At 44.9% G+C, this 15,047-nt stretch overlaps 1 protein-coding gene across 2 annotated transcripts in view; it reads right to left on the bottom strand.

Annotated features, from left to right (window-relative positions):
- Positions 1–1,417: 1,417 nt before the first annotated feature.
- Positions 1,418–15,047, bottom strand: part of ME3 (malic enzyme 3) — a 164,621-nt gene continuing 150,991 nt past the window's right edge. Inside the window, exons 8-14 of one of the 2 annotated variants that reach the window (XM_075919400.1) lie at positions 11,075–11,172; positions 9,868–9,981; positions 8,625–8,730; positions 7,459–7,601; positions 6,048–6,221; positions 5,115–5,213; positions 1,418–2,921 (exon numbers count right to left, since the gene is read on the bottom strand). In XM_075919400.1, coding sequence (XP_075775515.1) covers positions 2,760–2,921; positions 5,115–5,213; positions 6,048–6,221; positions 7,459–7,601; positions 8,625–8,730; positions 9,868–9,981; positions 11,075–11,172 — 896 coding nt within the window. In that variant the 3' untranslated portion in view covers positions 1,418–2,759. The remainder of the gene's footprint in view (positions 2,922–5,114; positions 5,214–6,047; positions 6,222–7,458; positions 7,602–8,624; positions 8,731–9,867; positions 9,982–11,074; positions 11,173–15,047) is intronic. The other variant, XM_075919399.1, reaches the window with a different exon arrangement.

Raw genomic sequence — 15,047 nt, 5'->3', positions numbered from 1 at the left:
CATTACTGTTCCCTGTGGCAGTATTGCTGTCTTTAATTATGCTATGAGTCTGTTTTCAGCCAACCATGATCTAAGACTTTTTGTTTATGCATCAATTCATAACATTTTACAATAAATTGGATTCTGTTTTCCCTTTTCATGTGTTAGTCTGAAAATGAACATATGTCCATCCCTCTGCATTGGCAGTCAGATATGGTGAGCCAAGACTTGTATGGTTAAGCCTGTATTTAACCCAGCAGCCGAAATTTATTGGCCATGATGCTTTGGGTATTGTTTCATGTTAAGTAAAAAAAAAAATCTTATTACTATTCCCTGAGATCTTTTTTGGCCATTTTGGAGCCAGGTAAGGAGAATGTGTTAAGAAAATCAAATACTTTAAAATCTGTGGAGTGTAAGATTCTGATTGTAGTTATGTAGGTTGCAGACATTTGATGATATGAACCAATAGAATAAGGGTTTAAATAAACTGATAAGCTTACACAGGGGCTACATCTACACTGGCAGCTTCTTGCACAAGAACTGTTTTGCGGAAGAGTTCTTGGGCAAAAAGTCTTCCACAAGAGCGCACCTACACTGGCATTTGCTTTTGCGCAAGAGATGTGCTTTTGCACAAGAGTGTCTATGGCAGTGTGGACACTCTCTTGCTCAAGAAAGCTCTGATGGCCATTTTAACCATAGGGGTTTCTTTGCACAAGAAATTCATGTTGCCTGTCTACGCTGCCCTCTTGCACAAGAGCCCTGTTTTTGATGCTAGACTATAAATTTACTTGCGCAAGAACACGCGTGCAGTGTGGACACCCAGCAAGTTTTTGTGCAACAGCTGTTCTTGTGCAAGAAGCTGCCACTGTAGACGTAGCCAAAGTGTGTGAAGTAAGATTTTATTGGGCCAACTTCTGTTGGCGAGAGACAAGCTTTAAAGCTCCCCAGAATCATTCTTCAAGTGTGGGAAAGCAGAGTGTCACAAGGAAGAATAGAATGTTTAATGTAAATAGCTAACACATATTTTAAGAGACCACTGAAGGTGAAGTGGTCTAATTAATACCCCTCAATCATAGAACCTAAAATGAGGAAGAATTTCTGGACAAATGCACCATGAAACCAATCACCTTGTATGTGACACTCTGGCTATGTCTACACTGCAGGCTTTTGCCGGCGGAGATTATGCTAACGAAGTGCTCATTAGCATTTGTCGTGCTGTCATTTGCATATTCTCTGCCGATGCTTTTTGTGCAAGAGGTTTTTGCGCAAAAACAAGTAGTGTAGACGGGTCCGTTTTGGGCAAAAAAACCCATTTGCACAAGATCCTTATGCCTCCTTTCTTGAGGCATAAGGATCTTGCGCAAAAGGATTTTTTTGAGCAAAACAGACCCGTCGACACTGCTTGTTTTTGCACAGAAACCTCTTGTGCAAAAAGCATCGGTAGAGAATATGCAAATGACAGCACGACAAATGCTAATGAGCACTTCGTTAGCATAATCTCCGCTGGCAAAAGCCTGCAGTGTAGACAAAGCTTCTGAGTACCTTTTCCAGACAAGAAGAGACCCTGTGTAGCTCAGAAACTTGTTTCTTTCACCACAGAAGTTGATCCAATGAAAAGATATTACCTCACCCACTGGCTACGTCTACACTGGCCCCTTTTCCGAAAGGGGCATGTTAATTTCAGAGATCGTAATACTTCAAAGTAGGAATAAGATCCTCCGGAAAAGGGCGCTTTTTCCGGAGGATCGGGGCCAGTGTAGACGCTCTTTTCCGGCTTTTCTAAAAGCCGGAAAAAAGCGGCGGACATTTTTATTTAAATGCCGCGGGGGATATTTAAATCCCCCGCGCATTTCCCTATTGCGATTTCAAAAATTACCATGCCCCTTCCGGAAAAGGGGCCAATGTAGACGAGCCCAGTGTGTTTCTATAATATCCTTAGACCAACATGGCTACAACAACACTGCAAAAAGACATACTTGAAACTTTAAGTTATCTCTTTAACAAAAGCTTCAGATTGGGCTGATATTGTTCCTTTTTAGAGGAATCACTAAGGACGGGATGCTCCCCACTAATACATTTAAACTGATTGTTAAGGGACACATGCAATGCTGTAGCCATTTGGTCCCAGGATATAAGCTACTCAAGCAAACTCCATTGGCTCCTATGCAGCGACTTCTGATTTCCGCTGAAAGGAGACCAGAGCTCTTTTTTTATTATTAATGCAAATAATAAAAATCATGGCAGCTCTATGTGTATGTCAATGACAGCTTTGGCCTCTACCATCATCTCTTTGTAGAAGAGCAGACCCAAGCCAGTTCCTTTATGATTTGCTATAAATTTACAATTCATACCTTTGTTTAGAAGAGCAACCTCTTATGCAAGGTTACAGGAGTGCTTTAAAGGAAGTAGAAACTGCAGTGCAGGACTTATTGGAATAAGCCCTGAATTTGTTGGCATTGTCCTTTTCCCTAGACAAGTACTTGCAAAGTAAAAAGGCAGCTGCAGGTAAGAAAGTGCCTGTTTCCATATAAGTAAAATTTTGCACACCTGAAGATGCACTTATGGCTAGGGTTGCCAGGTGTCCAGTTTTGAACTGGACAGTCTAGTACTTGAGCTTTCTGTTCGGGAAACAAATTGAGAAAATATAAATGTCCAGTATTTTCTAAATAAGATGTAATGTAGATTGTGATGTAATGTCAAGTGTGTCCAGTATTTTTGTTGAAACCATCTGGCAACCCTCCATGGCAATGATGGCATTAAGGATCAAAGGTTTTAAAAAATTATACATCTTGAACGTTCATGGCTGCTTGTGGCCATCTGTAATTATCGATAGCAAATGACTCATAGTCAGGGCTGTAGATGAGGGATCTGACAAAGGCTTCCTTGTCTTCTGGTTCTGGGTACCAGGAAGCCAGATTATGTTTGTAGGCATAGTCAACAGTCTGCAAAGAGAAAAACAAAACCATAATGAACAGCTCAATCCCTACTGTGATTTATCCTCACAACTGGGCCTATACTACAAAGTTAGGCTGATGTAAACCATCCTGGGTATATCTAGACTACAGGGTTTTTTTCAAAAAAAGTGGCCTTTTTTCAAAAAAACTTCCCCTGCGTCTAGACTGCAGCTGCATTCTTTCGAAAGTAAATCGAAAGAACGTGGCACAAGCAGGAGTTATTATTTTGAAATACCAAGCCCATTATTTTGAAATAACAGGCTTGATAGTGTGGATGCTCAGCTTGTTATTTCAAAATAAGGGGAATTATTTCGACATGCCCTGGGATACCTATGAGGAAGAGGGATTTCAGTATCTGAGTAGCACTACATGCTGAAGAGCAGACTAACAGTTCAGAACCAGCCAAGACTTCTTTGTTAAAGGCTGCACCACTAGTCTGTGAAGCAAGATGTGCTGTTGTATGTGCTTCATGGAAAGTGAGTGGCATTTCTTCCTTATCTTTAAAGATCTATTACTGATCAGTTGTACAAAGCACTTTATAGACTTCCAGATTCTCAAGACACCTTGTGGGGAAGTTAATTAACACCCCATTGTCAGAAAAGATGAAACTGAGGCATGAGGTAAATTTTCAGAAGTTGTCTCAAAGGGCATGTATACACTACAGCGTTACTTCAAAATAACTCCTGTTATTTCGAAATAAGAAGGTGAACATCCACACAGCAAGCCCGTTATTTTGAAATTATTTTGAAATAATGGGCTTGTTATTTCAAAATAATAACCTCTCATTCTAAGAGAAATAACACCTATTTTGAAATTGCTATTTCGAAATAGGGTTAGTGTGAATGTTCAGCTACTGGTATTTCAAAATAACTACTCTCCAGAGTCATTCAAAGTAATTGCTCCCAAGTGTTTCCCGGGACTCCCTTGCAGGAGGCATAAGGGATCTGTCGAAAAAGGCTTTCTTTCTCAACAGATTCCCCTCTAGACTGCCGCTTTTTGCTGACAAAGTGCTGAGTTGGAAAAATGTGGCGGCCATTTTTATGCAAATTAGGCACGGGATATTTAAATCCCTGCCTCATTTGCAATGCCAACAGAGGGATGCAGTCTAGACATACCCTCACAGTCTGACCCAAAGCTCACTGAAATCAGTGGAAAGATTCCAACTTCTTTCAGGCATCATTGGAATTGGCCCGCTGAGTCTGCAAACATTGGTCCTGATTTGCAGAGGTGTTGAGCACTCACAGTTTCCATTGAGCACTTGTAACTGCTCTACAACTCTTAATCAGCAGCATGCATGTGAAGATGGGCCATTTTTAACCTCTGGGTCTCAGCCATTTGCCCAAATACAGAAAAAAAATAGGAAAACCTGGGATGAAAACTCAGGAGTTCTTAAGTACTATTGCTTTACTCAAGTCACTACAGTACCCAGCTCTCTGGTCTCTTGATTTCTGCATGCAAGGTCCACTTTGCCTCAGCATAAACATTCACATTACTACTCCATCAAAAGTAGAATTGTTTCAAGTAGGGAATTTTGTGAAACTCTGCTGGAAATTATATATAGTTTATTCGCTATAGTACAGGTTTTCCTGACATCCTGAGGGTAAAGGGTGTTAAAAATGTAAGCTCCATATCTGTCCTGCTTATGTCATCTCCCCATTGTGCCTCTGACAATGCTGGGGCCCACATATGGAATATGCGGGGCAAAGACAGAAGAAAGCCACACAATTTAGGACAAGAAAAATAGAACATGGAATTTTTAACCCTATGGGATTCATTTTCTTAACATTAGTAAAAGTCTTTTCACCGCAACATCCTAATTCAGACATTGGGAGCCAACTGGGCATTACACAGAGTGTGGCCACCTGAAATTGTGATTGGCTCATGGTGCTGAATAACCTCACATACATCTGAATGATCTAGTCCACGGAAAGCCATAGGGTGGGGGAGCTGAGAGCAGAAAGGGAAGGTGTGGCCTCAGCTGAAAGAGGCAGGTGGGGCCTCAGCTGGAAGAGGTGAGGTAGGAGACTAGTCTTCCCAAGGGGAAGAGTCATATGCTGCCCATGTTTCTGGGTGTAATAGAGACAGTGCATTTTGTTGGTAGTCATAAATTACATCAAAGCTGAAAGAGGGAGCTTGGCTTATATGTAAACAAAAACTTCACAAGAATACTTGACTTCTTACTTTGACAGCGATTTTGAAGGACACATCTCTGATACTACTTAGGGGAGGATAGAGTCTCCCTTCAGCAAGATTCTCCTCTGTGACTTCTTCAGCAATAGACTAGAAAGAAGAGGAAGGTAGGTTATAGGAGATCTTCTTACAGCATGCTTGCCCCAGGCTTTAACAAGGGAGTATGCAGCAAAGTCTTCACTTGAGAAAGGCAGGAGAAGTCCTTGTAATCAAAAGCAAAACCACTCACATTTCAAATCTGCATACATTTCACTACAAGTTTGAAAATGGGGCTAAATACTGTGTAGTACCACTTTTGAAGGAAGGGAATCTATTTCTGAGAAAGAGTTGGTTGCACATTCCCAACAGGCAGCTTGGCTGTAAGCTAAGATCTGAAAACAGACCTTTTTCTAAAAATACAGCCTACAACAAAAGCTGAGAGAAAGGTGAAGTGGCAAAAATGTCTCTGTGGGAGTTGCTAGTGTGGCAGAGAAACCTGGCTGCTGGCTTTTCCCTCCACTGACTGAAGCCAAGCACTTCCTGCAGTATAGTAAAGGCTGTGGAATAAATGCTTCTGTTTTCAAATATGATCAAAGGCTTGGGGGGATCTTTGTTTTGTTTTGGATTTGTTATTGTTGCCTGTAAGAAAAAATGACCAGGACTCCAGGGGACATGCCCCCTAGCCCTTCCTGCAGTTCTTCCCCACCAGTGGGGATCCAAGTGCTGGCTCATGCAGGGGGCTTCTGTAGGCACAATGGAAGCTCTAGCATCCAGCTGTGTTGGGAAAATCTGCAGCCTTTTGCTGAGGGGGTGAAGTTCACATGATGTACATTGCTCTGGGCTTGTTCCTAGCCAAGGACATAACTAGACTCCTGGGGCTCAATAAACCTCACTGAAGCGGCTTTTTTATTTTTCGAAAGCATCAGTTAAATACAGATTTGAAACCTCGGCTGTGGTGAGGAAGATATCGTCGGAGATATGTCGGACCCCGCAGGCAACGACTCCCAGCGCCACTCCAGGGAACACATAGGCATTATTTCCTTGGCCGGGGAAGAAGGTTTGTCCACTGGCCAGGGTAACCTTAGAGAACGGACTGCCACTTGCAAAGATGCCTCGGCCCTGGTGAGAGACACACACACAGATATTGGAGAGGCAATGTCTACAATTGAGGGGATCCCAGAGTCCAGCTCTAGGAGTCCAAGGATTGTGATAGCAAATGCACTGATCATTCAACAACAGCTCTACCATAGACCTCACCATTGGAATCTGCCTGCTGTTTAAACTGACAGGCACTTTGTTTGCCAAGGGGAAAGAGCCAGGTGCCCAGATACCAGACAAAGTCTCATTCTAACTTACTTATTGAGCTACATACATGGCCCCTAGAAATACAGTGTTCTGTGATGCAGGAAAATATCCCCATCTTACAGATGGGGAAAAGATGTGCAGAGATATTCAGGCCCAAAGATGCAAAGGTATTTAGGCTCTAAATTGAAATGAATATAAGTTAGGAGTCTAAATACCTTTGAGGATCTGAGCCTAAATGACTGACCCAGAGCCCTCCAGGAAGGTTGAGACAGATTCTAATCTTGAACCCAGATCTTCCGAGTTCCATCCCAGTGCCTTACCCAGCCTTTTTTCCCTCACCAGATCTAAATCCCAAAGTTGCCTTCCATGAAAACCTGAGCAGGGCCCGCATGCATTTGAGGAGCGCACTGAGAAGCACAGCTCTGATGGGCCAGTCTGAGGAGTTTGGGGTGGGATCAGGGCCTCTCTTCTTTACACCTAATAAAAAGGTACAACCTGAGCTAGGTGTGTAGTTGGGTTCTCAGGGTGGGGAGAGAGGAAAGCGTTTGCATCAGAAAGCCCTCCTCATCAAATCACCACCGTTAATGCTAAGGGTATGTCTCTGCTGTGGCACTGTGGTGTATATGCTTCCTACACTGAAGGCGGTTTGCCATCGCTATAGTTAATCCACCTCTCTGAGAGGTGGTGGCGAGGTCAAGGGAAGAATTCTTCTGTATTCACAGTGTGGGGGAAGGGAAGATCAGTTTAACCTGTGTTGCACAGTGTGCAACATTTTTGACAGCTCTGAGTGGTGTAACTAGGGTCAACCTATTTCTGGGGTGCAGACCAGTTCATGAACGAAAGGTGCCCTTGGGGCGCGAGGGGAGTCAACTGCAAGAGCCTCTCAGGCTGGATGTGAGCTGTACATCAGTGGGGCTCTGCCAGGCAGTTATGTTAATCTGTCATCCACCAAAGAAGACTCTGATCACTACAGCACAGAGCAGTCACTCTGCTGTGTTAAGTCTCTTTGGCCATTCCACTCAGTGGCTGGGAGAGACAGTTGCGCATTTACCTCTGTCAGGTGATAGCACTGCTCAGCTGTGCACTCTGCTTTACTTGTGGGGTTACTTAGGGCAAACACAATGGGCCTGTCATTGAAGGCTGCCATGTCCTTCAAAATCTTCTCCGTGAAAGCTCCTGCGATGGCGGCTACCCCTACGAAGTAAACAGTTAATTCTTGATTCACTCTGTGACTTGCAATGGATTGGGCCCATGTTCCCTTAAACCTCAGCTCATTACTGCTCAGTAAACTGAAACTGTATGACTCTGAGGGAGAAGGCCACCTCTTGCCAGAGACGCCATCCAAGTCAGATTTACAGTGACAAAACCTCTACCGAGCAGAGGATCAGCAAACAGCCCAACCAGGTCCTTGTTTAGGTTGGCTTTGTGGTTACTCTCAACACTATCCTTCAGGGGACATTGGAAACTGCCACCAGCCTCTTGCTTTGCTGGTCATTTGGGAATATAAATGATGGCTACGTCTACACTGGCAAGAATTTCCGAAAATGCTTTTAATGGAAAAGTTTTCCGTTAAAAGCATTTTTGGAAAAGCGCGTCTAGATTGCCAGGATATTTTCCGCAAAAGCACTTTTTGCAGAAAAGCGTCCGTGGCCAATCTAGACGCAGTTTTCCGCAAAAAAAGCCCTGATTGCTTTTTTCACGATTGGGGCTTTTTTGCGGAAAACAGTGCTATGCTGTCTACACTGGCCCTTTTGCGCAAAAGTCTTTCAGAAAAAGACTTTTGCCCGAACGGGAGCAGCATAATTTTTCCAGAAAAGCACTGATGATTTTACATGAGATCGTCAGTGCTTTTCTGGAAATTCAAGCGGCCAGTGTAGACAGCTGGCAAGTTTTTCCGAAAAAGCAGATGATTTTCCGGAAAAACTTGCCAGTCTAGACACAGCCAATCAGTCTCTAGGAGCCATAAAACTCTGCTTAACTCAAGAGTGCCCACTTTGGCCACTCAAAGGCAGCAACAATTGGCTCCCTAAGAATCCCTGTTCAACAGAAGGAGGGAGCTTGTGCTTCATAGCCTGAAGAGATGGGTGTTGAGAAGTGCAGGAAAAAAATACAGACAGGGAGGTCCTGGGAGTCAGATTGGACAACAGAGGAGCCCCAAAAACAAAGGAAAAACCCAAGAACTGAGGAAATGAGGCATTCCTGCTTCTGTGACTCTACCTATAATAGCTGTAGGTTTCACTCTGTGCACTACCTCCTCCAGAGTTTTCAGGTTGGGGTGATCTTGAGCAAACATCTCCTTCTCATGGTTCAGGTGACTCCTGCCCTGCAGGGAAAAAAGGACAGATAAACCAATGGCAGTCAAGAAAAGTCTAGACTAATGATTTGCTAAATCTTGTTTGTAAGATTTCAGTGCCTCATTCTATTCTATATTCTGCTGCCCCATATTCATCCCGGTATTATCTGCACACAGTCATGTATTAAGTGACTAACATCTGCCACATGTGGTTTGTTCTCCCATCCATCCCATGGTGGAAGAACTGTGTGCAGTGAAGTGATTTGTGTTGGTAAGTTTCTTTTTTGACATGCTGTTTCTCTGTTTCTGTTAGAAAAGTACAGGCCAAAGAAATGCACCCTACACTTTGGGTGGAAGGCAGTGGGGTTTCTGATGGCCCTTAGTTGGTGTGGGAGCTTATTCCCGTGTCTTGGACCAAACCTCAAGGAAGCTCTGTCTCCTGGAGAGAGGAGATTTACCCTGCTGTACAAGGTCCCATGGGGCCTGAAGTACAAAGCTGTCCCTGACCCAGCCACCAGGATGTCCAAACGCTGCTGGCATCAGAAACAGGCAAGCAAAGTCTACCCTGCTGTGCATAAGCATGTGCAGCTCCATGGACTTCAACAGAATTGCAACCACTTACTCCGAAGCTGCCTGTGGCCCATTGGATCTGCTTGCTTTGTGTTAATGAGTCAGGCCCCGTTGTTCCCTGTCCTGTTAGACTACATCTACTAGCACTACAGCATGCATGGGCAGTAGGTGAACCTAAGGCTGGGGTAAGCAACCCCCCCAACCTCGCCTCTTCTTCCTGAGGCCCCTGTCCTCTGCAGTAGTCAAGTCCTCCCCCCACCATGGGGACAGGTCTCCATCTCTCCTCTCCTCCTGGAAGCCATCCTCCACTGTAGGGGCAGGTCTCCAGCCTCCGGTGTGAGCCTCCTTAGCCCCAGAGCACAGTGAGGTGGGCAGCGCTCAGTCCCAGCCTCCTTGACCCTGCAGCATGGGAAGGGTGAGAAGCATGAGAGCCCATCCTCAACATGGCTGAAGTCGGGAGTAGCACAGGAGCTGCACTGAAGCAGAGGGTGGAGTGTGGGCAGGACGACACTTGGCAGTTTGGGAAGGCAATGCCTTCCCCCACCTCTTATACCCACCATCCATGAGAGCACAATAGTGCAACACAGGCAGATTTACCTTGACAATTAGTCCCTTGGAGTCCACCATCCAGATTTTTTTGATGGCATCTTCCTTCGAAATACCTTCCTTTTCCATGGCCATAACGATGAGATGGGCAATGCCCATGGCAGCCTGAAACCCATAAGCAGAAATCAAACCCTGAGCCTTCCCTCAGAGGAACTTGAATCATTTTGGAGAAGCCGAAAAAGATGATCTGTCCCTCCCCCACCCACAGGCTACGTCTACACTGGCATGATTTTCTGGAAATGCTTTTAACGGAAAAGATTTTCCGTTAAAAGGATTTCCGGAAAAGCGCGTCTAGATTGGCAGGACGCTTTTCCAGAAAAGCAATTTTTCTGGAAAAGCATCCGTGGCCAATATAGAAGCGCTTTTCCGCAAAAAAGCCCCGATTGTCATTTTCGCGATCGGGGCTTTTTTGCAGAAAACACTACTGTGCTGTCTACACTGGCCCTTTTCCGGAACAGTTTTCCAGAAAAAGACTTTTGCCCGAATGGGAGCAGCATAGTTTTTCCGGAAAAGCACTGATGATTTTACACTAGATCGTCAGTGCTTTTCTGGAAATTCAAGGGGCCAGTGTAGACAGCTGGAAAGTTATTCCGGAAAAGCAGCTGATTTTCCAGAATAAGTGGCCAGTGTAGACACAGCCACACTGTTCCTCCCCAAAAGCACATGGATTGTAAGCTCAGTGGGGCAGGAACCCTCTTTTTGTTCTGTATAGCACCTCATGCTCTTTTAGGAGGGGTCAGTGTGTTCCTCTTATCCATGGGGAATGTTTTTGTACCATCCTTCATATTGGCATGTTCTGGTACCACTTGATAGTGAGATGTGTTTGTGTGAGTGCTCTGGGACTCTCTGAACATGGGCCTATGCATTGCAGATTGGGCCTATGGATGACACAAGCATTCTCCTGTCTTCCCCTGCTTTGTGGATTGCTCTGGCGCTTAGCTTGGAGATAGGCATCCTGGGGTCTGAAATAGGGTGGCAGTACACACACCCAGAGGCATGAAACTTTGGCACCTACAGGGTTTGGTGGCAGATGAGTGAGACTTCTGTGGATCACAATGGAACCTAAAACTGGAACTCAAGCACCTATGTCTGGATTTGTGGATCTGGGCCTTTATGCTTCAGTTTTTATCCCTTTAAAGTTTTTTATCCCTTTAAAGGACAAATAGTGTATTTAGGGCTGAATGCGGGTGAAACCTACCTCTCCGGCTCCTTGGAAAACAAACTTATGATCGGAGAGCTTGTTCTTTGTGATTCTTAGGGCTGCGAAGATGCCAGCGACTGCAACAGAGGCAGTTCCTGAAAAGAGAATAGAGGCGCAGTCAGCATGATGGATTTCCTGGCAAAGGCAGCAGGTGCCATTCAGTATATCCAGCTGCTAGTTGTTAGAGAACTTGCAGGAACCCATCTGTCAGTTACTTACATGGCTCCTATAGCCATCAGTATCCTCTGTAAGATTAAACAAAATACAGGACTATGTAGCACTTTAAAGACTAACAAGATGGTTTATTAGGTGATGAGCTTTTGTGGGCCAGACCCACTTCCTCAGATCAAATAGTGGAAGAAAATTGTCACAACCATATATACCAAAGGATACAATTAAAAAAATGAACACATATGAAAAGGACAAATCAAATTTCAGAACAGAAGGGGGATGGAGGGAGGGGGTAAATGTCTGTGAGCTAATGATATTAGAGGTGCTAATTGGGGAAGCTATCTTTGTAATGGGTAAGATAATTAGAGTCTTTATTCAAACTTAAGTGTAAAGTGTCGAATTTAAGCATGAATGCCAGTTCAGAGGATTCTCTTTCAAGTGTAGTCTTAAAAGGCCTTTGAAGCAGGATGCAGGTAATCAAGTTGTTGAGACAATGTCCTCAATGGCTGAAATGGCAAGAAACTGTTTTTTCTTTGTGATCCTGTCTAATGTCTGTTTTGTGGGCATTGATCCTTTGGCGAAGTGTCTGAGACGTTTGTCCAATGTACATAGCAGATGGACACTTTCTGCACATGATTGCATAAATTATATTTCTGGATGCGTAAGAATATGTATTCTTGATCTTATAACTCACTTGGTTAGGTCCAATAATGGAATCAGCAAAGTGAATATGTGGACAAAGCTGGCAACGGGGTTTGTTGCAAGGGAAGGTACCAGGGTTGGTATTAGTGTGGTATGTCCTGTGGTTGTTGGTAAGAATTATCTTGAGGTTAGGACCACTAGGTACATATTTATGTTTCTCACCTGTGCTACTGCATCTTCACTGCCATTTTTAACCCTGTGAGCTAGATGAAAGCTAACTTGGGTAGCCATTGTAGACATATCCTAACTGACTTGACCAATGTCACTTAGGAAGTCTGTAGCGGAGATGGAAATTGAAGCTGGGTCTCCTGCATTCCAGGCTACTGCCCTAGCCCCTGGACCTACCTTCTCTCTTCCAATTCCCTTTCAGCACCAGACTAATTGTGTTCTCTTTCACTCCCCTCACACCTGGCTTAGTGCTCAGCCCATCTATTGCCCCAGAGCTGGGGAGAAAACTACTATTCCAGAGTCAATAGGAGGAAGTCAGGGGGTAGGAGAGGGGAGAGGGTCGTGAAAAGCATAGCTCATCCAGGCTGTAGCCATGCTTGCAGTGATGTGTTGGGTACGTGTAGTTACACATTGCAATGAAAGGCAGTCTGAGTCCACACTAGTATATAGCTAAACACAGCCATGAAAGGCTCTGGCAGTAGAACACAACACTGCTAACAATAGAAATAGATACATGGCCTTGAACATGTAATGAGCTGGGTAAGGTATATACCCTACAGTTATAAAATCAAGATTGATGGAAAGTAAATCAGGAAGTAAATGCTTCCCGTAGCACAAGAACTAGGGGTCACCAAATGAAATTAATAGGCAGTAGGTTTAAAACAGACCAAAGGAAGCATTTCTTCACACAACACACAGTCAACCTTTGGAACTCCTTGCCAGATGATGTTATGAAGGCCAAGACTTTAATGGGGTTTAAAAAGGAGCTAGATAAATTCATGGATGATAGGTCAATCAATGGCTACTAGCAAGGATGGGTAGGAATAGTGTCTCTAGCCTCTGTCTGTCAGAAGCTGGGAATGAGTGACAAGAGAGGGATCAAGTGATGATTACCTGTTCTGTTTATTCCCTCTGGGGCACCTGGCATTGGCCACTGTTGGAAGACAGGATACTGGGCTAATGCACCTTTGCTCTGACCCATTATGTCCAATCTTACGTCTGGCATGCCTCTGTTCACTGAAGAATTGCCTCAGGGTTTATGCAGCCATTTATACTCATGCTATAGGGGCCAGCAGTGTCCATGCCATAAGTGTAGACATAACCACTGGTGTTACAGCCTCGGTAAGATGCTCTGCACCTGCATCACCAGCACTGTTCAAAATTCCTTCCAGCCTCCCCTCAAATAGGATTGAAGGATCTTGGCCTGACTCACTCCTCACCCCATTAATCACTAGCTGTGTGTAACTCTGACATCTGTCCAGGCAAAGGGCCACAGTGGAGGTGGGCTGAGGGATTTACAGGCTGATGAGGTGATTGTGACAGACATAGGCTGTATATTATGGAACCACAGGCCCAGAGACAGGTGCAATGGCTTGTGCTGGTGCAAAGGCTGCAGTGAGTATGATGGGTTTGTTCCTGTGCCCCTCTCCTCCTGGGCAGCCTGGATCTGCCCCCAGTGCCCTTACACTAGCCTCTCTGCTCTCACCATGCACAGGGAATTTCAACCAGAGGGAACCTGGGGTAAAGAACCCTCCACACTCCAGGCCAAGTTTTCACTAGTCAGAGGGAGGGCAGGATGAGCCAGCCCAGGGGCTTGGCCTGACATTAGAACAGGGGAAAATGCAGCTTTCACCCCTGCACCTTCCCCAAGGAGCTTCATGAAAGATGTCCCTAATTACAGGAGAAAGAACATGAGCTATAAAACCACCAGAGGGCACTGGTTCCATTTCAGTGCTAGGGAATTGCTCAGCAACGATCATCATGGGATGGTGTTTGAAGTTTTCTAGTGGTAAGAAGTGAGGCTGGAGGGTCATCAGTGCAAATGGACTGTAACTGCTCCAGTTTGATCAGCCTCCTCTTTCCTCCAGTCTGGACAAAAAGCAAATCTGTTGGCATAGTGCATTTTAGTGCACTATCGTCCACCTTCTGCATCTGCTCCACTTCAGGGAGTGGCTGCCAAGGGGAAGCCAGATGAGAGCAACTAATCCGTGGTGAAGGCACCTAACCGGACACTCTGATGATGGCCACAGGAAAGTACATAATAGGAAGCAACTGCTAAGATAGGGGAGCCCTCTTCAGGGGGCTAAGAAAGTTCCCAAACTATTATGGAGAGATTCCGGTGCCATGGCTTTACAGAGCAGGCTAGTTGCTTTCCAAGTACGTGATGCTGTTATTTACATGAACTCTGTGTATGGGGGCAGACAACAGTAGGCTGTTGATGAAGAATGATACCCTAAAACACTGGCCTGGAACTCAAGATCTGGGTTGAAGACCCTGCTGTGCCACAGACTTCCGGTGTGACGTTAGGCAAGTCACGAAAGTCCTCTGGGCCCCAGGTCACCTGTAATGGTGGTCTGTAAACTTTCCTCCTTTACAGGGGAGTTATGAGGATAAATTCAGTTAGAGCTCCAGGGTGCTTTAATATCCCAATACGGATATGTGTGACTTAAGTAACCAGAGAGAATGACAGTTTATATTTTACAAGAGTAAATACACAAGAAGCGAGCAAAGCAATAGGGATGTGTGATGTATGACTTGGCTCTTGGGTATTTCACTTTTTCCTCTGGCAGCTTAGGCCAGGCCTACACTAGAAACCTTTGTCTGTATGGTAGTGTCAGTTTGGAGGACATGTGACTTCTTTTTCGTGACATTTCTATACAGGCAGAATCTCTCCTTTGAACACAGTTACAGGCAGTCCCCGGGTTACGTACAAGATAGGGACTGTAGGTTTGTTCTTAAGTTGAATCTGTATGTAAGTCGGAACTGGCGTCCAGATTCAGCCGCTGCTGAAACTGACCGCCAGTTCTGACTTACATACAGATTCAATTTAAGAACCCCAAGCTTCCCCAAGTCAGCTGCTGCTGTAACTGATCAGCAGCTGATTCCAGGAAGCCTGGGGCAGAGCAACTCTGCCTCGGGCTTCCTGTAG

The sequence above is a fragment of the Pelodiscus sinensis genome, chromosome 1 (assembly GCF_049634645.1).
Source record: "Pelodiscus sinensis isolate JC-2024 chromosome 1, ASM4963464v1, whole genome shotgun sequence".
Lineage (NCBI taxonomy): Eukaryota > Metazoa > Chordata > Testudines > Trionychidae > Pelodiscus > Pelodiscus sinensis.
The sequence above is the reverse complement of the archived record's forward strand: the minus strand, read 5'-3'. Positions and strand labels throughout refer to the sequence as shown.